Below are 25,431 nucleotides of genomic sequence, written 5' to 3'. Positions count from 1 at the left end.
ATATATCTCATCGACCCTGACACCCCCCTGGTAAATTCGAACACACCCACTAATTTCAGTTCCTGGGGAAACTACTGGATGTGGCTGCTCAGATGCCTCCCCATGCTCCTGGCCACCTCCCTGCTGGGGGGATGCCAAATGCCAGGCTCCCGCTTCCCTGCAACACACATTACCATATCCTCTTCTCTTCTCCATCCCATTCTCCTTCCCCTCCCCAATGCACGCACCCTATCCTCAACCCCCCACTCCACCATTCCCTTCTCTTCCCCCTGCCCTGTCTTACCCCCTCTTCCCCACTGTCTCTTCCACCCTTGCCCTGCCCTTGGGCTCTCATAATTGTACAGAACAGGCAGGCACTAGGACCCAGGAGGCGGTGTCCAGCTGCAGAGGTAGTGACCCAGAACAGCTGCTCCATCCCACTCCCTGCAGGACCTGGCTGCCTGGGACAGGAGCCCAACGAGTGTGGGCATGCAGCGTGGGAAGGATATAACCCACCCCTCCCCCAGCAGGCCGATGAGCAGAGCAAGCCCTGCTGGGCAATTCAGTACTCGCAGAAATCGGGGGGGAGTCGCACGTTCCTCCCTGTACCCCTCTTTGAGGGATCATTGCTCCCCTTGCCGCACCCCAAACTACGCCCATGGTCAAAAGGTACAAAATGCAGAACTCATGGAAGTGGTTTTGAAGTGGTGGAAAGGGTTACGATGTTCCCTACAATGTGCAGAGACCCCCCAGCTGGATTACACCTCAGACTATGCATGCAAACAGGTGAAAAGCATATCATAATGTGGAACCAATGTACCCGTGATATGCTGTGCAGAGGACTGTAAGGCAGCCCCTCGGAGTGATCTAATAACTGAATGCCATAGTGACGCCCCACGAAAGAGCACATGCCCTACAGCAGGCACAGATGAAGCTTCCATATGCGAACTGCAGGTGGAAGCGAGGTGCCCTGCAGACCCCCAAGAAGCATCATGATCATCCTTACTGCTTAGGAATACGGCACTTATTTTTCCTGTTAGAATTTGCCTGACTTTAACTTCCAGCCATCAGTTCTTGTTCTCCCTTTCTCCACTGAATTAAAGAACCCGTTAGTACACAGTGTTTTCTCACCACGAAGGTACATAGAGACTGTAATCAAGTGTCATCTCAGTCTTATTTGGTTAAGCTAACCAAAGTCTCTCACTGTAAGATACTTATTCCAACCCTCAAATCATTTTTCTGGCTCTTCTCTGCACCTTCTCCAGTTTTTCAACCGTCCTTTTTAAAGAACAGCACTGCAGTATACTGAGTCACTCTATGAAGTCCTTTGCAGTATATTGTGAGAGACTTTGTCCTTTCTGAGCCTATGTGTGGAAGTTAAAGTAAACCAATTCCAGTTTTGCACACTCCAGATTTCTATCTGTGGCCTTCATTGCAACTTGTGGCAAGGCGTGGGTTCAGCTTGCAGCAATGACCAGTACCAAATGTTGACAAAAGGAAGAAGATCCAGATCACTAGATGTGGGGAAGGACAGTTCGGCAACTGAGGAGAGCACACAGGCTACATGTAGAGCTGCCAGACTGGAGATGGCTGATGCAATTTTTTATTGTATTTTATTTTGTTAACAGATCATTTATTTTAGGCTGATGAATGCTGACCAGTGATCCTGAACCAGGACCACAATCACAGAATGGTGTGACTACATCTTCACACAGACCTCAGCTCAGAACTTCTGCATGAGGATGGCTACATGTCTGGATCTGTGTGTAGTGCAAGCCAGTCCGTTAGCACCAGGATGTGCAGGTGACGGGCAGTTCCAGCCCCAAAATGGGTTGCTATTGTCCTCTAGAAGCTGGTTACTGCAGGTGGTTACAGAGCTGTGGATAATCAGTTCAGCACTGGTAAGTCAGCTGTTGATTTTGTAGTGATGGATATTTGCCAGGCAACAGTTGCTTTGATTTCACCCCTGCTTGGTGAGGATAGGAAATGTGCCTGAAGTAATAGTTGTCTTTCAGTGAATAGATGACCAGCCATCCATGGTGCAGGTGTACCTCTTATCATGCTCTTGACCAAGATGACAATGTTTATATAAACAGGAATGGATGCTACTTGCTCATTATGGAGGCCTTGATAGACCATACAGGGAGGTTCATAGACACCTACATGGGATGCAGCAGCAAAGTGCATGATGCCAGTGTATTCTGGAGATCCAGTGTATTCAAATATGGCCAAGCTGGGACCTTATCCACAGTTTTTGGGTGGAAGATCAATGAGTTGTCTGTGCTCACTGTTTTTATGGGGGACTGTCATAAACAGATAGCTAAGGGTTAATGTCTCTTTCACCTGAAGCACCTGACCAGAGGACCAATCAGGAAACCGGATTTTTTCAACTTTGGGTGGAGGGAATTTTGTGTCTGAGTCTTTGTTTTCTGGCTGCCTGTTTTCTCTGAGCTTTGGAGAAGTAGTTTCTACTTTCTAGTCTTCTATTTCTAAGTGTATGGACAAAGAGATCAGATAGTAAGTTATATGGTTTCTTTTCTTTGGTATTTGCATGAATATAAGTGCTGGAGTGCTTTGATTTGTATTCTTTTTGAATAAGGCTGTTTATTCAATATTCTTTTAAGCAATTGACCCTATATTTCGTCACCTTAATACAGAGAGACCATTTGTATGTATTTTTCTTTCTTTTTATATAAAGCTTTCTTTTAAGACCTGTTGGAGTTTTTCTTTACTTCAGGGAAATTGAGTCTGTACTCACCAGGGAATTGGTGGGAGAAAGAAATCAGGGGAGATCTGTGTGTGTTGAATTTGCTAGCCTGATTTTGCATTTCCTCTGGGTGAAGAGGAAAGTGCTGTTTGTTTCCAGGACTGGGAATGGAGAGGGGGAGTCACTCTGTTTGGATTCACAGAGCTTGTGTCTGTGTATTTCTCCAGGAGCACCTGGAGGGGGGAAGGGAAAAAGGATTATTTCCCTTTGTTGTGAGACTCAAGGGATTTGGGTCTTGGGGTCCCCAGGGAAGGTTTTTCAGGGGGACCAGAGTGCCCCAAAACACTCTAATTTTTTGGGTGGTGGCAGCAAGTACCAGGTCCAAGCTGGTAACTAAGCTTGGAGGTTTTCATGCTAACCCCCATATTTTGGACGCTAAGGTCCAAATCTGGGACTAAGGTTATGACAGGGACCTAGCCTATCCTCTACTGCCCTGGCTCATTAAGGCCTACCCTGGTGTGGGAACGCATGGCAGAAGACAGTCTGACTTTGCCCTGAGCAGGCGGTGGAATGTGCGTTTGGCCAGCTGAAGACAGGAGGGTGTTGCCTACAAGCCATTTGGACTACAGTATATAATATGCCATTCATGTGATTGAGGCGTGCTGTGTACTGCACATGGATGTGAGGATAAGTGGGAGTACTTTGGCCAGGAATGGATCACTCATGCTGTTTTATGGCCCTCAGCCAGCCAACCAGAAAGTGCACCTCTGGAAACGGAGACTGGGTTCAGGAGAGCATGAGAAATACCTCTGTGCATCATAAGGAGACAGAAACTGCAACTTTATCTCCCTTTGCATCCCATCCCATCCATCCCTACACTTCTCTGCTTATTGCCGGCATGTCCCAGGTTCCTTCTTCCTAACAAGAACATGGCATTGCTTTCTGTTTATTGCCACAAATGTTTTGGTATCTGTGTGTGGCTTTGGGACATTAGCTTGATGTGCCAAAGGGTGGAGGGCTGTGAGAGGAAGGCCAGGGAGGTAGATGGTCTTACAATTTTTTCAGGCTGTGGTAGCATTGGCTGATGAGAGCTTGCTGGAGATCCCTGGCTGGAAAAGAGAACAGTTCTTCCAGGTCTGTCGTAGCAAATCATCCCTGTGTGCCATGGAACTGTTTCATTGTCTGGTGACAGATGGGAAGATTATTTATTAGAGACAACTAGTGAGCTACAAGCTGTGGGGCATGGGGAGTTTGTCTTACTCCAAAATCTCTCTCTCGGGAGTTCCTGTAGAATGAAAAATTCTTCTGCATCATTCCTCAAGTGGACCAAAATTTGTACCATCATGAACAGAATGTTGATTTAGGATGCAGCAGCATAGAACCACCATGAATGTACCTGTGCAACCTTCCCCTACACCCCTGCTTTTGCCTTAGTACCACTGAAAAGCTCAGTTCGAGCAGTCCTGTAATGTCATATGAGGATCCGAGGAACCCTAGTTTTTTTTGTTTTGTTCCTGTAACTCTGTGCAAAAAAGTTATAAAACACTGAGAATTTTCAAAAGCAGCCCAATTTATTGGAAGCGGTCAGTATTTCAGGAGCGTCTTGACCAAATGACCTCAGATTTGCTTCAGTCTGCTCAACCCTTCTTATGGCATAATTATCCAAGACAATTTCCCCATGCGGGTGAATTTTGGATTTTAAAAGCAGATCATCTGTGGTTTGAGGAGGGGAGAGGTGTGTGGCTGGGGAAACCACTGGGCCAGATGACTCTATACTTTCACCACTAATGCTACCTCTGGTCCTGGTGAGGCAGCATAATCTTAAAGAAACTTTGAAAAATTGGCTCTGAAACAAAAAGCTTTGCTCAGCGTTAACTATGGAGTCATTAGTGCTCCATAATATTTCAAATCACTCTTCAGACAGAACTAGTGAACACTAACAGCAACTGTGTGGGGAAGGTAAGTCCTTTCATCCCCATTTTACAGATGAGGAAAATGAAGCATTCTAGTAGGTCAAAATATTTAGGTACTTGAGTAAGTAGCCTCTTGGGTTTTTTTCTTCAGATCCTGGGCTCTGAATTGTGTAAAAGATAGAAATAAAATAGCCAACTATGATGTGTTGGAGAGAACTTCATAAAAAAATGTTCCACAGAGCTATTGTTTTGAGGCATTTTCAGACAATGTCATTGAAAGATAGTGCAGCCCAATCACCTGCACGGTGATGCTATCACTGTCAGTCTGTCCCCATACTCGGCATGTTTTCAGGAGCAAGTTCTACACATTTCCCACAAAGTGCAGTTTCACAGAAATTTGTTTTCCAAGAAATGCTGCCTCCCTTCTTGGCTATGAGAGAGCATATTTGTTTCAATGGGCAAACACATCAGTATATTCCTTGACCTCACCCCAGGGCATAAAGTTGCATCACAAACAGTGGGATTTTCCTCTTGTTAAAATATAAGCAGCATGGCTCTGCTTACAGTATTATGTTATAGGCATAAAACCTCTATACTGGAGCTCATAGACTCATAAACTCATAGGTCAGAAGGGACCAATATGATCATCTAGTCTGACCTCCTGCACAAGGCAGGCCACAGAACCCTACCCATCCACTTTTATAACAACCCCTAACCCAGGACTGAGTTATTGAAATCCTCAAAATTGGTTTGAAGACCTCAAGCTGCAGAGAATCCACCAGCAAGCGACCCATGCCCCACGCTGCAGGGGAAGGCGAAAAACCTCCAGGGCCCCTGCCAATCCGCCCTGGAGGAAAATTCCTACCCGACCCCAAATATGGCGATCAGCTAAACCCTGAGCATGTGGGCAAGACTCACCAGCCAGCACCCAAGAAGGAATTCTCTGCAGTAACTCAGTTCCCATCCCATCCAACATCTCCCTGCAGACCATTGAGCAGACTTATCTGGTGATAATCCAAGATCAATTGCCCAAATTAAACTATCCTATCATAACATCCCCTCCATATACTTATCAAGCTTAGTCTGAAAGCCAGATAAGTCATTTGCCCTCACTACTTCCCTCGGAAGGCTGTTCCAGAACTTCACTCCCCTAATGGTTAGAAACCTTTGTCTAATTTCAAGTCTAAACTTCCTAATATCCAGTTTGTACCCATTCGTCCTCGTGCCTACATTAGTACTAAACTTAAATAATTCCTCTCCCTCCCTAACGTTAACCCCCCTGATATATTTATATAGAGCAAGCATATCCCCCCACAGCCTTCTTTTGGCCAGGCTAAACAAGCCAAGCTCTTTGAGTCTCCTTTCATAAGGCAGGTTTTCCATTCCTCGGATCATCCTAGTAGCCCGTCTCTGGACCTGTTCCAGTTTGAATTCATCCTTCTTGAACATGGGACACCAGAACTGCACACAATATTCCAGATGGGGTCTCACCAGCGCCTTATATAACGGTACTAACACCTCCTTATCCTTGCTGGAAATAGCTCGCCTGATGCATCCTAAAATCGCATTTGCTTTTTTAACAGCCGTATCACATTGGCGGCTCATAGTCATCCTGCTATCAACCAATACCCCAAGGTCCTTCTCCTCCTCTGTCACTTCCAACTGATGCGTCCCCAACGTATATCTAAAATTCTTATTATTAATCCCCAAGTGCATGACCTTGCACTTTTCACTATTGTATTTCATCCTATTACTATTACTCCAGTTTACAAGGTGGTCCAGATCTTCCTGAATAGTATCCCTGTCCTTCTCCATGTTAGCAATACCCCCCAGCTTTGTGTCATCCGCAAGCTTTATTAGCACATTCCCGCTCTTTGTGCCAAGGTCAGTAATAAAAAGGTTAAATAAGATCGGTCCCAAAACCGATCCTTGAGGGACTCCATTAGTGACCTCCTTCCAGCCTGACAGTTCACCCTTCAGTACGACCCGCTGGAGTCTCCCCTTTAACCAGTTCCTTATCCACCTTACAACTTTCATATTCATCCCCATCTTTTCCAATTTAACTAACAGTTCCCCATGTGGAACTGTGTCAAACGCCTTACTGAAATCGAGGTAAATTAGATCTACCGCATTTCCTTTATCTAAGTAATCCGTCACCTTCTCAAAGAAGGAGATCAGATTGGTTTGGCACGATCTACCTTTAGTAAATCCATGTTGCAATTCGTCCCAATTACCATTGACCTCTATGTCCTTAACTACTTTCTCCCTTAAAATTTTTTCCAAGACCTTACATACTACAGATGTCAAGCTAACAGGCCTATAATTACCCGGATCACTTTTATTCCCTTTCTTAAAAACAGGAACTACGTTAGCAATTCTCCAGTCGTACGGCACAACCCCCGAGTTTATCGATTGCTTAAAAATTCTCGCTAACGGGCTTGCAATTTCACGCGCCAGTTCCTTTAATATCCTCGGATGGAGATTGTCCGGGCCCTCCGATTTTGTCTCATTAAGCTGTTCAAGTTTGGCCTCTACCTCAGTTGCGGTAATATCCACCTCCATATCCACATTCCCGTTTATCATCCCTCCATCATCACTAAACTCCTCACTAGTCTTATTAAAAACTGAGGCAAAGTACTTATTTAGATATTGGGCCATGCCTAGGTTATCCTTAACCTCCATTCCTTCCTCAGTATATAGCGGCCCCACTTCTTCTTTCTTTGTTTACTTCTTATTTATGTGGCTGTAGAACCTTTTACTATTGGTTTTGATTCCCTTTGCAAGGTCCAGTTCAATGCGGCTTTTAGCCTTCCTCACTTTATCCCTACATGTTCTGACCTCACCAAGGTAGCTTCCCTTGCTAATCCCGCCTTTCTTCCACTCCCTGTAAGCTTTCTGCTTTTTCCTAATCCCCTCTCTGAGTTGCTTGCTCATCCAGCTTGGCCTACAACTCCTGCCCATGTGTTTTTTCCCCTTTCTTGGGATGCAGGCTTCCGACAATTTCCGCAGCTGCGACTTAAAGTAATTCCAGGCCTCCTCCGCATTTAAATCCACAAGTTCCTCCGTCCAATCCTCTTCCCTAACTAATTTCCTTAACTTTTTAAATTTAGCCCTCGAGAAGTCGAAAACCCTAATCCGAGATCTACATTTGTTTATCCTTCCATCTAGTTTGAACTGAATCAGCTCATGATCACTCGAACCAAGGTTGTCCCCTACCACCATTTCTTCTACGAGGTCCTCACTGCTCATCAAAACCAAATCTAAAATGGCATCCCCTCTCGTAGGTACTTCAACTACTTGATGAAGAAATCCATCTGCTAACACATCCAGAAAAATCTGACCCCTATTATTCTTGCAAGCACTCGTCCTCCAGTCTATATCCGGGAAGTTGAAGTCTCCCATAATCATACATTTCCCCTTTGTGTTTACTTCATTAAAGACATTAAAGAGGTCTCTATCCATATCCAAATCAGATCCCGGCGGTCTATAGCACACCCCAAGCACTATCTCAGGGGAAGCTCTAGTTGCTTTTTTACCCAGTGTGATTTTTGCCCAGACAGACTCTGTCTTATCCATTCCATCGCTTTTTATTTCATTACAGTTAATCTCATCATTGATGTACAAGGCTACTCCACCACCTTTGCCTTTCTTCCTGTCTTTTCTAAACAGCACATAGCCTTCAATACCTGTACTCCAGTCATGAGTACTATTCCACCAGGTGTCTGTTATCCCTATAATATCCGGTTTCACTTCCTGCACCAGTAGCTCCAGTTCCTCCATCTTGTTACCTAGGCTCCTCGCATTAGTGTACAGACATTTTAATTTTTGGCGTTTGGCGTCAGTGACATTCTTTCCCCCGTCGTGCACAGACCTTCTACCACCAGCATCACCCGTTAATCTGGTTTCTACTCCACTATTCCTCCTTGGATCAATTCTTTGGTCCGCAAGGGTATCCCCTCTCACTTTGTTTACTTCCCTCTCCAGGTTATATTCCGGCGTGGAGATCTCCTGAACATCTCCCAACCATCTCCCCCAACTTCCTAGTTTAAAGCTCTCTTGATGAGGTCGGCGAGCCTCCATCCTAGAATTCTATTTCCCTCCTTACTTAGATGAAGTCCATCCGGAGCGAACAGTTGTCTGTCCGTAAACGCTTCCCAATGACCGTACATCCCAAATCCCTCCTTATAACACCAATGCCTGAGCCATCTGTTGATCGCAATAAACTTGTCACTCCTTCATCGCCCTGCTCTAGGAACTGGCAGAATCCCACTGAAGATCACCTGAGCCTCGATTTCTTTGAGCTGTCCACTGCCAGAGTAAAACTTGCCTGTGCAGGAGATGGAGCTTTCACAGGAGCAATCCAAGGCTGTAGAATGAACTCCAACAAGATCTAAGACTTGACTCTAATGTCCTCACCTTCCATTCCAAGTGCCAGGCAAGATTCTTTGATCTTGCCTTCACTAACACACCTAGCACAACAGACGTAATATTAAAAATAAACAACTATAAAATCCTCAAATAATTGTCTTCAAGAGGAAAAAGAAGTAAGGGGAAAAACCCTTGACAAATGCTAGTTCTCTTGTGTAATGCGCTTCTGGAAGGTGCTCTGGTGCTATAGTGATGAGGATGGTATAAATCAGGTGTCGGTAACCTTTCAGAAGTGATGTGCCGAGTCTTCATTTATTCACTCTAATTTAAGGTTTCACGTGCCAGTAAAAATTTTAACGTTTTTAGAAGGTCTCTTTCTATAAATCTTTAATATATAACTAAACTGTTGTTGTATGTAAAGTAAATAAGGCTTTTAAAATGTTTAAGAAGCTTCATTTAAAATTAAATTAAAATGCAGAGCCCCCGGACTGCTGGCCATGACCTGGGCAGTGTGAGTGCCACTGAAAATCAGCTTACGTGCCGCCTTCGGCACCCGTGCTGTAGGTTGCCTACCCCTGGTATAAACCTTTGAATGACCTGGTATGGAAAATGCCCTTTGGACTTTGCTTTATGACTGCCTCTTTTTTTCTGCTTTTCTTCCCTGTCTGGCTAGTGCTGCTGGTGGTTTTCCAGTGGACTTCAGAAGCAGCAGGACCTCTAGAAAGAAAAGCTGCAGCCGTGGGAACCTCGGTGCTGCTGTCTGCCCCAGACAACATAAAAGACATCAACTTCATCCAGTGGGAATATCAAAATGGCACCACATGGTACTTCATTGTGCAGTACTATGTGGGGTCACAAAAGCCAACACTCTATCCGCCCTATGAAAACAGAGTAGTTTTCTATTCGCTCAACGGCTCCCTCTTGCTGGAAAACCTACAAGAGACAGACAGCCGGGTCTACAAAGCCAGTATCAATCTGATCGAGAGCGAAGCCAGGACAACCCTTCTGAAAGTTCTCAGTAAGTGAGAGACACTGAGGAGATGGTCTTACTCTTCCAACATTTACAAATCAGTACATTAGAAGGATCCATTCAATCCAGGGTGTGAATGGGAATAGTCATAATGGAGGGGGATTTTCAGCAAGCCACAAAGGAATTGGGAAGGCCAAGACTATAACAAGGTTAAAAAAAGAACTAGATAAGTTCATGGAGAATTGGTCCATCAATGGCTATTAGCCAGGATGGGCAGGGATGGTGTCCCTAGCCTCTGTTTGACAGAAGCTGGGAATGGGCGACGGGATGGATCACTTGATGATTACCTGTTCTGTTTATTTCCTCTGAAGCACCTGGAATTGGCCACTGTTGGAAGACAGGCTACTGGGATTGTCATACCTTTGGTCTGACCCAGTATGGCCATTCTTATGTTCTTATGAGCCAGATAGGGGATGCTGATGGACACACTGGGAAATGTCAGGGAGATTTGCGAGCCCCGGAATGGGGAAAGCTGTATCTGACTGCACTGGGAAACGTGTGTATGTGGAAGGGGCTCTGAACCCCCAGAATGATGGAGACTTGATGTGTCTGTGAGGTGCTGTGTTCAGTCTGAATGTGCTCTGTGAAACTGCTCTCCACTCTGGTGGCACCGTGTCCCTTGCTGCCTATGCACAGAACAGCTTTGATGCCCCTTGTAGGGGTAATCTCTTGGGAGTGACCGTTCGGCATGCTACACAGGGAACATCTGAATGACACCTATTGTTAGTAATGCTCCAGGGTTGAATGCCTGTGCTCGCTCCTTAATGGCCAGCTCTCTAAGCACAGAGCATCAGTTTGAACAGAGCTGAGAGAGAGAAAAAATGTACTGGCAGAAAACCCTGGATAGATCTCACTGGAGGATACAATAGCTCAGCATATCGCCCTCTAAACAAAAGAATTGCCCTCCACCTGAGCATTGTGCTTCCATCGTTTATTTTTTGCTTTGTCAGAGTACAGTAGCTATTCATGACGGGGGTCAATAGGACAGCGAGATTGCCTTTAAATTGGTCATAGATACTTATCATCTATAGTATTAGAGCATTTGTGGCCCATAAATCTGTATATATTATATACAGATTTGTTTTTATTTTTGTAAACATATTACAAGGGTCAGATTCTCTATGGGCAATTTGTTTAAAAAACAGAGCAGTATAAATAAGTTAAAATAAATAACTAAGAATTCTAACATCTGGGTATATTAAAAGTCCATCTCAGGGAGTCTTCTTTCAGGACTATTCTCTCTCCAGATATATTGTACAAGAGAAATAGCATAGCAATAATATTGGGAACATAGGAATCCCTATACCAGGTCAGACCAGAAACCCATATAGTCTGGTATCCTGTCTCTGACAGGCCAGTACCAGTTCTTTCAGAGGAAGGTGCAAGAAACTCCTTAGTGAACAGTTATGGAATGCCCTGCCCATAGAGGAATTTTCTTTCTAACCTCCTCAGTTAGTGGCTGTCAATCTGAAGCCATGAAGGTATATATTCCTTCTTTTAAAAAAATATTTGTTTAAGCCTATCTTATGTCACCATGAATGTTCTCATTATTAATGTAAATGTCTAATCCTTTTGTGAATCTTACTAAGCTCTTGGCCTAAGTGATACCTGATGGCAGTGAGTTCTACAGGCTAGCCGTGTTTTGGACATTCAGTGCACTGTGCAGCCACCCTGATTCATCCGCTGCTGGTCTTCTCCTTCCATGGATAATTTGGCAGTTGCTCTGAATGGAAATTAGCTGGCCTGTGGTTCAATCTGTAAATTGGAAGCTAAATCCTTATAGATTATATTTAAATTGAATAGCTAGTTCTTTATTCATTTACTTCATTACTATTTTATTATGAACAATGATGAGAGATTTTACTTGACTTTAGCCCACTAACATGTAACCCCTTCTCCTGATTGCTGAACTTCCACCCAGTCCAAACTCCACAGTGCTCACTCTGGCAGGGACCTGTCCCTGCTCAGCTTATCTCAGGTGTGGTTCTGAACCCCTCTAACTCCCGGAAAGAAGCACACATATTGTTAAGGCTGATGCTACACCAGTGTTGTATATTTTTCAGGGCCTGTGTCCCAGCCTCAGATATGGAGCAGTTCTAGCCTGGCAGGTTCACCGATTGAGTTATTCTGCAACGTGCCGGGGGGAACAGTGGAAAACATTGACTGGGAGAAAGAAGGAGGCCCTCTCCCCCAGGAAAGATGTTACCTTCTTTCTGAAAATGACAGTGTGTTGCACATTGGGAAAGGGGGAAAATCAGATTGTGGCTCTTATTCCTGCAATGTCAGCAATGAGATCAGCTGGCAGGAATCCTTGCTGAACTTGACCATTGTCGGTAAGTGTTGCATTACTCCTGGGCTTCAGTTTATCATGGGCAATTCTGTGGCTGCTAGAACCAATGGCCACGGTTCGGTGTTCCTGGCCAAAGGGAGCTGTGGGAAGCAGCGCCCAGCCATGGGCACTGGGAGCTGCAGGGGGCCATGCCTGTGGATGGGCATCATCAGCAAAATGTCTCACAGCCGCAATCAGATTACCCTGATGGGCCGCAGGTTGCCCACCACTGATATGGAGCCTGTTTGAATACATTTCTACTTTGGCCACTAGACAGCAGTTTATGAACCGAGGTTGTAGTTTCCCAGTGGTTAGTAGATGTGTTGAATCAGGTCAAAGGTGGAGCAGTGTAACACCCAGAACTCTCCTACCTATTGATTTGCTATTTGAGTTAATTTACTTGAATGAATACAGTAATGATCTCACTTCGTCCTGCTATTGGTGCAGCTCTGCAGAAGAGGTTCGATCCCAGCTGGAAGGGTTTGTGTTTGGGACCAGGTGCCATCACTGGCAGGGGGTAGCAATCCTCTCATGCACATCCTCAAGCAGAAAACATCCTGGCTCCCAACAGCTTTCTCAGCAGCTCCCAATCTCCCACAGCCTCTCTGTTCTGTTCTGTTGGTTGATTATTTCTCTTCTGCTTCCCCATAAGACTGGGATTTATTTTCTCCACATACCAGATATCTCGCCTCCGCTAGAACTTGCTTTGAAAATGTCTGCTATTGCTGTGGTGTTTGCTCTGGTCTCTGGGATGGGCTTCTTTGTCTTGTGCTGCCAGTCAGAAAAGAAAAGAATCAGTAAGTATTTTATGTGCCTGTGGCTCTTGGATACAAAATTATCTGTGTCTGTTGTACACAAAATTAAACCCTCTTCTCTTCTTTGCTTGAGATTAAATCAGATAATGGCAGGCAGCATTGGCCAATTGCTTTCCCCTTAGCCTCCCAGGATGTGTCTACACTGCAATACAAAGCCTGCAGCATGATGCGGCTGGCCCAGGTCAGCTGCCTTGGGCTCGGGCTTCAGGGCTATAACATTGCAGTGTAGACGTTCGGTTGTGGGCCTGATTCAAAGGCCACGGAAATCAGTAAGAGCCTTTCCACCAACTTCAATAGGCTTTGGGTCAGGCCCAAGATGAAGGTCTCACCAGTGTAGCAAGATCAGTCTATTGGTCCACCCTGTGTGGAAATCCTGGGGAGCATTACCCAGCTCTAAACAGCAGCTGCAGATCCCAGCTCTTCTGGTACTCAGCATAACAAACAGGATTGAACTCTTCAGAGCCTGTTCTGTCTTGATTCCTAAACATTCCTGCGATTTGAGGGCCAGATTCTTCCACCCTTACTCCTGGAGAGTAGTATTTGGCTCTGCACATCAGCACTCACTGACAACAATGCTTAATGGATTATTGTTCATTGTACCAATGGCACAGCCTCTGTTTGCTCTGATACAAAAAGTGTCATGTCCCAGGCTTTAGGAGCATCAAAAATTATAAATTAATTAATAATTAACTTACCCCTATCCATCCAGATTCCACCCCCATATCCCAACCAACACACACTCTAACCAGGTCTGCCCAGAGGATTCAGGGGGCCTGGGGCAAAGCAATTTCGGGGGCTCCTTCCATAAAAAAAGTTGCAATACTATAGAATACTGTATTCTCGTGGGGGTCTCTGCGAGTTCCGGGGCATAGGGCAAATTGCCGCACTTGTCCCCCCCCTCACCCCGGACAGCCCTGACTCTAACCCACCTGCACTCTCCTTATCCCATCTGTAAAAGCAATGGAGAATAGCTATGCCTTGCAGTCTGCTGTTTAGTCAACAGACTCAAGCTCTGTCTGACCAAGGACAGAGTTGGCAGCCCTGTACTGAAAACAGCCTGGCTCCAGTCCTGCCCTTTTAAGCCAAGAAGCTGCCAGCTGCTGAATTTTGGGGGTTGGTTTGAAGCTCAGAGGGAATAAACCTCAGGCAAACAAAAGCTGAGAAAGTTTGTGTCGCCCCGTGAAAACAATCCACGGACCCTGAGGTCTTGTGCAGGTCTGGGCACTCACTGTTGGTTGTCTATTGTTTTTCTAGAGGGGGAGAACTGGAGATGGATGATCATATTCATTCAGGTTCTGGTGTGTGTCTCTTCCATCTTGCTGTTCGCTGCAACTGTTCTCTGGATGCATGAGGAAGGTAGACTCTCCCTGGCTCTAATACTAACAAATGGGTCTGCTTCAGATTGTAAGGAGATGAATGAGGTGAATTGAATGAGTCTATGAAGAGAGAAGAAGAAATCTACAGTTAAAGGGGAGGGTGATCAGATTCAGAGTCACATCTGGAGCTCGTGTAAATAAACATAGTTCCAGTGAAGCCAGTGGAACTGCACGGATTTACTCCAGCTGAGGATCTGGCCCTCAGTAAAAAAACAGGACAGCTGTTGCATGCAGGGGGAAGGAAAGGTAGCACCAGCAGTGATGTTGGTGGGTTTCAAAGAGGAATGTGCTAGGCTTTGGGCATTTGGGGATGGTGGAGGACTCATACAAGGGGGTGGGGGTGGTATGGTGGCTCATTTCAGGGCAAGGAGGGTAGTTCAGCAACATATGGCAGGATTGGCTGGGGTGGACCTTCAGGTGCATGTGTACTCAGGCATCCTGTTGTGAGTTTCACTGGCTGACCTAGGTAGTGGCCTGATCAGGTGGCCGGGGTCAGCAGGGTGACAAAAGCTAGGCTATTACACCGTATTTCAGAAACCTTCCAGAGACATGCATGAGTGCCAGAACTGGGCAACTGAGAAATAGGTTGTGTGAAAAATGAAGGAAAGCTTTAATCTTCCTATGCAATGAGAACTGGGCATCAAAATGGCCCCATGCAATCCAGTCCGCCGAGACAAGGTCATGGAAGTAACACTCTTTTAGCAGCAAGGTCTTGGGAACTGGTATGTATCCGACATCGTAGATACTGGTTGCCACAGTTGAGCAGGAAACGGGCACATCTTGTAGATATTGCAGAGTAACTTAGGATGGGAGAAGAGGGAGCAGCAGGGGTAGTTGATGTATAATACAGGTGTGATCTATATGTTGACTGAAGGTTTTGGTTTATAGTGAATTCTACCCAGTGTTGCCTCTTGGGATGAGTCTCTCTAATTCTATCAGTCTCTCTAATTCTGGTTTAATTCTCTCAGGTCCCTCTGCTGCCTTCATAGTGCTTGAGATTTTGCTTGTATATGTAATAATAGTAACAGTCCTGATATCAGCAACGTTGGTGTATCAGCCTGCAAAGCTCAGTGGATTTAAGACCAAACCATGTAAGTCATTCTATGTATGATTCAGCTACTGGGGGACAGGTGGTGAACTGATTTATTTCCTAAATGGGATTGAGGAAAGACCCTGATAGGCCTCACTAAGTTAGAGGAAAGGGCTGTATAGGGGACTTTTACTGGTACTAATATTGACATACACTCACTCTGCAGCCCATTCCCTTCACATTCACTTCAAAGCCTATCCAACATCTAACTCTTAACCTGCCCTGCCCCAAACACATGACGTTAAAAGGTGGATATATGGGCTGAGGAGAGGGCAGCATGAAAGGACATGAGATTCATTTCTGAAACCTCTCGGTCATGAATTAGCATATTGGATGTGTCAGTCACTTTACTGCAGTGAGGGGTGAGATAACACTAGCTATGCGGAAGGGATGAGTGAGAGACTGAAGTTATAATCAGGTGGAGCTCAGCAGCTTGATGATGACCAATAGAGCTGTAGGATGGCTTGTCTGTCTGCTTAACTGTTCAATTTGCACTGCCTTTTTAAAATATCAGCTGCTACTAGATGAGATTTGATTCCCAAACTTCCTGTCCATTTGTTTCCATAACTCTGGTTTGTAATAGAACTCAAAGCCCCATGATTTGACCCGCTTACTGCATGAGGCACTCCTTGGAATCATGCTCTTGTACATAGCAGAAATGTCCTCAAACAGGAACTTTTATAATGCATTTGTCTGTCTGCCATCACATGTTTCCCTCCCTATCCCAGGGCAGCGTGTCATCCTGGACTCAGCAGCCCCTGGAGCAGTGATATTAGTGGTCCTGTTTGCCAGCCTCCTACTCCAGAAAATCTCTCAGCTCCAAGGTGAGAACAGACCCTCTAGTGACCTATGTTTACACTGCATGTTTCCCTGAGAACAAACCCTCACCTCTGAGAGCTGGAGGTTCTGCATGGGTGGTTCTTGCTGCAGAGCCTGGTGTAGTGACGCCCCATCGCTGGGAGCCACTTCTATCAAGACATGAGGACAGTGCACATGAACACTGAATGTGTCTGTGCTGCATAAGTATCCACACACAGCACGGTGGCGAACAGCAGAGGCTAACAGAGGGAGTTTGCCTGGGATCTGTCTGAGAGGAGGTACGCTAAGTGCTGCATTGGGGGCTATGTTGGTGATTATCTGAGTGTCTGTTGCAGGGGACAATTTGTCAGTTTGTCAGGTGGACTGTGTGCTTGATTGTTTGATTGTTTGTTTGAACAGTGTGAATTGGGAGAGCTTTGTTCCAGGTGGGCCTTGAGTGGGCCTGACTGCTATAAAAAAGCAGTCAGCAGCGAACCAGCTGAGCGGCGACAGCAGAGGCTAACAGAGGGTGTTCGCCTGGAAGTTCACCTGGGGAGAGCCCACTGAGGCTTTCATCTCACGGACTTCCGTGAGTTGCTGCAACAGCTGAGGAAGCTCTTAGAAGGAAGAAATAATGGAAGGTGAGCATTCAGCTGTTGTAACCTGGACAGGTTGTGCCATGTTTGTCTGTCTTCCGCAGGACAGAAGCGACTTTGTCTGTACAAAGTGCAAGCTGGTCTCCATATTGGAAGAGAAGATTTGAGATCTGGAGCAACAAGTATCAACCTTGTGTTGCATAAGAGAAAATGAAGATTTCCTGGACAGACATCAGGATATGCTTCTATGGGCACAGCATCCTGAAGAATTGGAGCAGGCTGTGCAGAGGGGAGAGAGGGACGGTGAAGAAATTTGGCAGCATGTGACCTCCAGAAGAAGAAAGAGGAGCGTCCATGTACCAGCAGTGGAGATATAGATGAGCAACTGTTTCATGTCCTTTCCACAGGTACTAATGTGGAGAGTGGAGTAGATGGTACATCTGAGAGAAGGGAGCAAAAGGAGACTCCACTGATTGGAAGGTACGAGATGCACTGTCCTAGGGATGGGGGATCCACAACCACCGCTCCCAAGAGAAGGAGGGGGTGGGGTGGTTGGGGACTCCCTCCTCAGGGGGACTGAGTCATCTATCTGCCGCCCCGACTGAGAAAACTGAGAGGTCTGCTGCTTGCCAGGAGCTAGGATTCACAATGTGACAGAGAGACTGCTGAGACTCATCAAGCCCTCAGATTGCTACCCCTTCCTGCTTCTCCACATGGGCACCAATGATACTGTCAAGAATGACCTTTAGCGGATCACTGCAGACTACGTTGCTCTGGGAAGAAGGATAAAGAAGTTTCAGGCGCAAGTGGTGTTCTCATCCATCCTCCCTTTGCAGGGAAAAGGCCTGGGTAGGGAGCATCGAATTGTGGAAGTCAACGAATGGCTATGCAGGTGGTGTTGAAGAGAAGGCTTTGGATTCTTCAGCCATGGGATGGTGTTCCAAGAAGGAGGAGTGCTAGGCAGAGAGGGGTTCCACTTAACAAAGAGAGGGAAAAGCATCTTCGCAAGCAGGCTGGCTAATCTAGTGAGGAGGGCTTTAAACTAGGTTAACCGGGGGAAGGAGACCAAAGCCCTGAGGTAAGTGGGGAAATGGGATACCGGGAGGAAGCACGAGCAGGAGAGTGCAAGAAGGGAGGACTCCTGTCTCAGACCGAGAAAGCAGGACAGTCATCGAGTTATCTTAAGTGCCTATACACAAATGCAAGAAGCCTGGGAAACAAGCAGGGAGAACTGGAAGTCCTGGCACAGTCAAGGAACTATGATGTGATTGGAATAACAGAGACTTGGTGGGATAACTCACATGACTGGAGTACTGTCATGGATGGATATAAACTGTTCAGGAAGGACAGGCAGGGCAGAAAAGGTGGGGGAGTTGCATTGTATGTATGAGAGCAGTATGACTGCTCAGAGCTCCGGTATGAAACTGCAGAAAAACCTGAGAGTCTCTGGATTAAGTTTAGAAGTGTGAGCAACAAGGGTGATGTTGTGGTGGGAGTCTGCTATAGACCCCCAGACCAGGGGGATGAGTTGGATGAAGTTTTCTTCTGGCAACTAGCAGAAGTTACTAGATCACAGGCCCTGGTTCTCATGGGGGACTTCAGTCACCCGATATCTGCTGGGAGAGCAATACAGCGGTGCACAGACAATCCAGGAAGTTTTTGGAAAGTGTAGGGAACAATTTCCTGGTCCAAGTGCTGGAGGAACCAACTAGGGACAGAGCTCTCCTTGACCTGCTGCTCACAAACAGAAAAGAGTTAGTAGGGGAAGCTAAAGTGGATGGGAACCTGGGAGGCAGTGACCATGAGATGATCGAGTTAGGATCCTGACACGAGGAAAAAAGGAGAGCAGCAGAATACGGACCCTGGATTTCAGAAAAGCAGACTTTGACTCCCTCAGGGAGCTGATGGACAGGATCTCCTGGGAAAATAACATGAGGGGGAAAGGAGTCCAGGAGAGCTGGCTGTATTTTAAAGAATCCTTATTGAGGTTGCAGGAAAAAACCATCCTGATGTGTAGGAAGAATAGTAAATATGGCAGGCTACCAGCTTGGCTTAACAGTGAAATCCTTGCTGATCTTAAATGCAATAAAGAAGCTTACAAGAAGTGGAAGATTGGACAAATGACCAGAGAGGAGTATAAAAATATTGCTCAGGCATACAGGAGTGAAATCAGGAAGGCCAAATCACACTTGGAGTTGCAGCTAGCAAGAGATGTTAAGAGTAATGTTACCAAAATATCGGGTCTGCCTAGCTGAGAGCCAATAACAGCCTGACAGGGATAAGGAAAAGATGCTTTATTCTGCAGAAGAAAGGAGAGTCTTGTACCTTGGCAAAAAAGACTCTGTTCCATACAAATTTCACAAGCCTTTTATACACTTTTAGACAAAGACCCTTGTGTGTTAACATTTGATTGGTAGGTGTCAAACCCCGCACTCTTTATCTGGTTAGTAAAAACTGGTTTGAAGCAAGTTTTCTCTGCTTTGAGGCAGAAGAGAAAAAAACAGTTCAAAAGTTCAGGGTACTGTGTATGTGAGGCTTCTGCTTCCCCCTAATGGCCAAACCGTTAGTTGTTAGGAGGGTTACCAGTAACTTTCACAGTAACAAGAAGGGTTTCTTCAGGTATGTTAGCAACAAGAAGAAAGTCGAGGAAAGTGTGGGCCCCTTACTGAATGAGGGAGGCAACCTAGTGACAGAGGATGTGGAAAAAGCTCATGTACTCAATGGTTTTTTTGCCTCTGTCTTCACAAACAAGGTCAGCTCCCAGCCTGCTGCACTGGGCAGCACAGTATGGGGAGAAGATGACCAGCCCTCTGTGAAGAAAGAAGTGGTTCGGGACTATTTAGAAAAACTGGATGAGCACAAGTCCATGGGGCCGGATGCACTGCATCCGAGGGTGCTAAAGGAGTTGGCGGATGTGATTGCAGAGCCATTGGCCATTATCTTTGAAAACTCATGGCGATCGGGGGAGGTCCCGGATAACTAGAAAAAGGCTACAGTAGTGCCCATCTTTAAAAAAGGGAAGAAGGTGAATCCAGGGAACTACAGGCCAGTCAGCCTCACCTCAGTCCCTGGAAAAATCATGAAGCAGGTCCTCAAAGAATCAATTCTGAAGCACTTAGAGGAGAGGAAAGTAATCAGGAACAGTCAGCATGGATTCACCAAGAGCAAGTCATGCCTGACTAACCTAATTGCCTTCTATGAGGAGATAACTGGGTCTGTGGATGAGGGGAAAGCAGTGGACATGTTATTCCTTGACTTTAGCAAAGCTTTTGATACGGTCTCCCACAGTATTCTTGCCATCAAGTTAAAGAAGTATGGGCTGGATGATTGCACTATAAGGTGGATAGAAAGCTAGCTAGATTGTCGAGCTCAACAGGTAGTGGTCAGTGGCTCCGTGTCTAGTTGGCAGCCGGTTTCAAGTGGAGTGCCCCAAGGGTCAGTCCTGGGGCCAGTTTTGTTCAATATCTTCATTAATGATCTGGAGGATGGCATGAACTGCACTCTCAGCAAGTTTGCAGATGACACTAAACTGGGAGGAGTGGTAGATACTCTAGAGGGTAGGGATAGGATACAGAGGGACCTAGACAAATTAGAGGACTGGGCCAAAAGAAACCTGATGAGGTTCAACAAGGACAAGTGCAGAGTCCTGCACTTAGGACGGAAGAATCCCACTGACTGTTGCAGACAAGGGACCGAATGGCTAGGAAGCAGTTCTGCAGAAAAGGACTTAGGAGTTACAGTGGATGAGAAGTTGGGTATGAGTCAGCAATGTGCCCTTGTTGCGAAGAAGGGTAACGGCATTTTGGGCTGTATAAGTAGGGGCATTGCCAGCAGATCGAGGGATGTGATTATTCCCCTCTATTCGACATTGGTGCTACCTCATCTGGAATACTGTGTCCAGTTTTGGGTCCCACACTACAAGAAGGATGTGGAAAAATTGGAAAGAGTCCAGCGGAGGGCAACAAAAATGATTAGGGGGCTGGAGCACATGACTTATGAGGAGAGGCTGAGGGAACTGGGATTGTTTAGTCTGCAGAAGAGAAGAATGAGGGGGGATTTGATAGCTGCTTTCAGCTACCTGAAAAGGGGTTCCAAAGAGGATGGATCTAGACTGTTCTCAGTGGTACCTGATAATAGAACAAGGAGTAATGGTCACAAGTTGCAGTGGGGGAGGTTTAGGTTGGATATTAGGAAAAACTTTGTCACTCAGAGAGTGATGATATACTGGAATGGGTTGCCTAGGGAGGTAGTGAATCCCCTTCCTTAGAAGTTCTTAAGGTCAGGCTTGACAAAGCCCTGGCAGGGATGATTTGGTTGGGAATTGGTCCTGCTTTGAGAAGGGGGTTAGACTAGATCAGGCCTGCACAACTCGTAAAGCGGCGAGGGCCACATTACTCCAAAGAAAACAGCTGAGGGCCGAACCCCCCCCTGGCCCCGTGGAAACACCCCCCCAGCACCTCCCGGCCCCGTGAAAATACCCCGCCCCAGCACCGCCCAGCCCTGTAGAAACAAACCCTCCTTCCCCAGCTCTGCCCCACTAAAAGAGGAAGATTGGGGGTGGGAAGGTGATACTTGATTTTAAATCAACCAGGGGCTCCCAGCTGAAGAGGTGGCTGGGAGCCCTCAGGGGCAAATTAAAGGGCCCAGGGCTCTGGCAGCTGGGGGAACCCAGAGCTTTGCAGGGCTGGGGCAGGGATTTAAAGGGCCCAGAGCTCCTGCCACTGAGGGGAGCCCGAGCCCTTTAAATCCCAGCCCCAGCCCATCTGCTGGAGCCACGGCCGGGATTCAAAGGGCTCTGGGCTCCCCGCAGCGGCGGGGAGCCCTGAGCCCTTTAAATCTCAGCTGCACCTAGGAATCTCTGCAGGCAGCCCAGAGCCCTTTGAATCCCAGCCACGGCTGAGATTTAAAGAGCTCAGGGCTTCTTGCCGCTGCGGGCAGCCCATAGCCCTTTGATTCCCGGTTGCAGCTGGGATTTAAAGGGCTCTGGGCTCCCCATGGCTGCGGGTAGCCCAGAGCCCTTTGATTCCCGGCTGCGGCTGAGATTTAAAGGCCTCTGGGCTGCCAGCCACTGCCGGCAGCCCAGAGCCCTTTGATTCCCGGCTGCGGCTGAGATTTAAAGGCCTCTGGGCTGCCAGCCACTGCCGGCAGCCCAGAGCCCTTTGATTCCCAGCTGCAGCTGAGATTTAAAGGGCTCTGGCTGCCCATGGCTGTGGGCAGCCCAGAGCTCTTTTATTCCCAGCCATGGCTGGGATTTAAAGGGCTCTGGGCTCCGCGTGGCTGTGGGCAGCCGAGAGCCCTTTGATTCCTGGCCACGGCTGGGATTTAAAGGGCTCTGGGCTCCCCGTGGCTGCAGGCAGCCGAGAGCCCTTTGATTCCTGGCCGCGGCAGGGATTCAAAGGGATCTGGGCTGCCCGCAGAGCGCTGTGTGAACGGGATTTAGAATCCCCCCGTGGGCAGCACGGTGAGCCTCCGCAGGCCGCATGTGGCCCGCAGGCCGTATGTTGTGCAGGCCTGGACTAGATGACCTCCTGAGGTCCCTTCCAACCCTGATATTCTATGATTCTGTCCTGACCCCCAAAGTCCCATCCCGCTGTGCCCTTGGCTCAGCAGAAAACCTAGGAAGGATTTTCAGGAGGTCTGTCTCACCTTTGTTCACTCAAAAGTCCTGGTCAGGGATCTGGAGTGGACGTCCCCAGGGCAGCACACTTGAATCTTGTGTATTATTATAAAATATAGATATTCCGGTTCTCTCCTCCCACAGACATGTCTTAGACCTACAGAGGTCTGGCTTAAATGCAAGTTTATGTCCTACATTTTAGCTCCCCAATGATTTCTTTGAATAAATGTGCAAGCTACTGACAAGCTGTAACTTGGTCTTTTTTTAAAAAAATACATACAGACAGAGGCTGCTCACAGACTGTAGATCTGACAGGCTACGCAGTCATCTCAGCTGTAATCTCTCTGTTTGGCCTGATAACCCTCTTCATTTGGTGTGAGTATCCTTCTGGTTTCATTCCAGGCTCTGTATGGTCATAATTTACTGCCTCTCTCTTTCCTCGGTAATTTTGTGTATGGCTCTCTCACTTCCCCATGCTCCAAGTGACCTGGCTACAGTCAATGCCCTGGGAAATGTCTTTGACTAGGGGACAGGTTTTTAAAGGTATTTAGGCACCTAACAGTTCAGATAGGTGCCTCATGGGGTTTTCAGCACCCAGGGCACCTAGCTCTGTTGTTGTGCACCTAAATATCTTTAACAAGATGGCCCTAAATGAAGTGCTCAGGCAGGTACCTCTGTCCCTGTGGAGACTGAATGTACACTGCAGGCAGGAAGCAGTGGTAATTGGAAGACTGCAGGGATACCTGTGCTAATCTTACTAGTTTGGGCACAAATAGTGAAGCTGCAGCAGCACAGGCTACAGCACCGGCTGTACAAGCCAGCCCGGAACCTAGAGTCTATGCTCAGTCAGTGTTGCTGCAGTATCAGTGTTATGGGAATCCAAGCTAGCTCAGGCGTGTCTACACATACTGCAGTCACACCTCCAAAACCTATGTCCACATTGCAGTTGATCTCCTTCCCTCGAGATTGTCTCTCCAGGGATTGTCCCTACCAACAATTACCCATCCAGTTGCCTTGAAATAAAAGCAAGGTTTTATTTGGCATAGAAATTGCAAGAGTAAAATTGGACTAAATGTTAAACAGAACAAAATTAGTGTAAGGACTGAATAACTGCTTAGCTCACTGTGGCAAATTGTTCAGCTGTCCTGTATTGAGTGTTATGGTCTTTCATCTTAAATGCCATTTGTCTGTCCCCCACTGCTCAGATGCCCAGTTAGTTTGTACATGTCTCTTACATTCCCCCGCAAGTCTGTGTATTTATAGTTCTTGGATTCTGTGGCCTTGTGATGTGAACCACTGTCTCTAGCTGTTGTTGTGTCACTTTAGATCTGTGAGCAGATAAAGGTATGTCTCAGTTACAATGCACTCGAGCAGTCTAGATTTCCTTCCTTTCCTACCCCATCTACCAACTCTCCTGGGATGCTGTTCTCAAGATATGCAACTTCTTGTGCATTTTTCTCATCATTCGCCTGGTTATCGCAGAGCACTTTGCAACACATGTATTAACATCTGGGAGTTCTTCCAAAAGCCATTGCTGCCCTGGGGAAGAGACTCTGAGAGTATATTGTTTTCGTGAAGTTAATCTGTACCGTATCAATAGCTCTTCCTCCCACAGTGTCTGAAATACCAGCAAGAGCAAATGCCGCTGGAGATTCTAGTAAATCAGATTAGTACCAGGTAATTAAGAGAGGGTAAAGTGCAGGTGATGGGGAATATTAGACAGGAAATTTAATTTTCCCACTCACATTCCTGCTCTTGACTCTAAAATCCCAACATTTCCACCTTATGGTGGAAAGGGAGGATCTGACAACTCGTGTTCTCTAAAAGACTCTGATTTGCACTCCTCTCTACAGCTGGGCTCCCTTAAAATGCCATAGAAAGGTGCAGTCACCCTCTACACAAAGTGTGACATATATAAAACACAACACACGGGCTAACCAGCCTCTCGCTGCTTTGCAGATCACAGGAGCCAAAGAGACCAAAGAGAAAATAAACGACATTCCAAGGAGGAAGCAGACCAGGAGGTAGCAGGCCTTGTAACTCACTTTTTATTGTCTATATGTTGAGTTTCCTCTGCCCGTTCAGTTGTAAATTATTATGATAATTATTATTTAACTTACCACCTATACAATGCAGGGGAGGGGCCTGGCTTTAACCCACTGAAGTCAGGAAACTTGGAGCCAGAGCTGAAAAGCTTGGAAGTTGTGGTTCTGAATAATTATATAACCCGTACCAGGATTTTAGCTGGGCTTTCTTTCCCTCCCACCCAAGAACATGAAGAGTGCTGAACCTTAACTTATTGTCAGCTTTGAGTTGACCTCCATTGTCACCTGCAGCCACAGGGCTTCTCTACGCTCCAAAAACTAACAGAACTCGGGTATTTTAAACTTGGAATGTTATTTTCCCCCAGTTATATCACCATGGTAACAGGGTGCAAGCCGAGCATTGTAACATCTGGTTTCCCTGGCTGTTCTGAAGCAGAATGTGTCCAGAAGCTAACTCCAGACCGTTGTCAACAAGCTGTAAACTGAAATAGCCACCCATTCAAGCACAATGTGGGGAAGTCTGATTTTAGGGAGTCTTTAGGCTGTCAAACTTATTTAAAAGTAATGATCACAATCCCATTATTTGCAGTGGTGGTGTAGCCATGCCAGTCCCAGGATATTAAAGAGACAAAGTAGGGCAGGTAACATCTTTCATTGGGCCAACTTCTGTTGGGGAGAGAGACAAGCTTTTGAATTTACTCAGAGCTCTTCTTCGGGTCACTGTAGCTTGAAAGCTCATCTTTTGCTAACAGAAGTTGGTCCAATAAA

General features: G+C 46.5%; 1 protein-coding gene across 1 annotated transcript in view; it reads left to right on the top strand.

The window, feature by feature from the left end:
* The window catches only part of LOC115657961, a 32,938-nt gene that overhangs the window by 5,633 nt on the left and 1,874 nt on the right, over positions 1-25,431 (top strand). The window contains exons 3-10 of the mRNA XM_030576346.1: positions 9,641-9,985; positions 12,061-12,330; positions 13,007-13,123; positions 14,396-14,497; positions 15,486-15,608; positions 16,336-16,431; positions 22,901-22,993; positions 24,578-24,642. Of these exons, the coding sequence (XP_030432206.1) occupies positions 9,641-9,985; positions 12,061-12,330; positions 13,007-13,123; positions 14,396-14,497; positions 15,486-15,608; positions 16,336-16,431; positions 22,901-22,993; positions 24,578-24,642 (1,211 nt within the window). The remainder of the gene's footprint in view (positions 1-9,640; positions 9,986-12,060; positions 12,331-13,006; positions 13,124-14,395; positions 14,498-15,485; positions 15,609-16,335; positions 16,432-22,900; positions 22,994-24,577; positions 24,643-25,431) is intronic.

This window comes from Gopherus evgoodei, chromosome 9 (genome assembly GCF_007399415.2).
Source record: "Gopherus evgoodei ecotype Sinaloan lineage chromosome 9, rGopEvg1_v1.p, whole genome shotgun sequence".
Classification (NCBI taxonomy): domain Eukaryota; kingdom Metazoa; phylum Chordata; order Testudines; family Testudinidae; genus Gopherus; species Gopherus evgoodei.
This window is presented reverse-complemented; position numbering and strand designations above follow the sequence as displayed.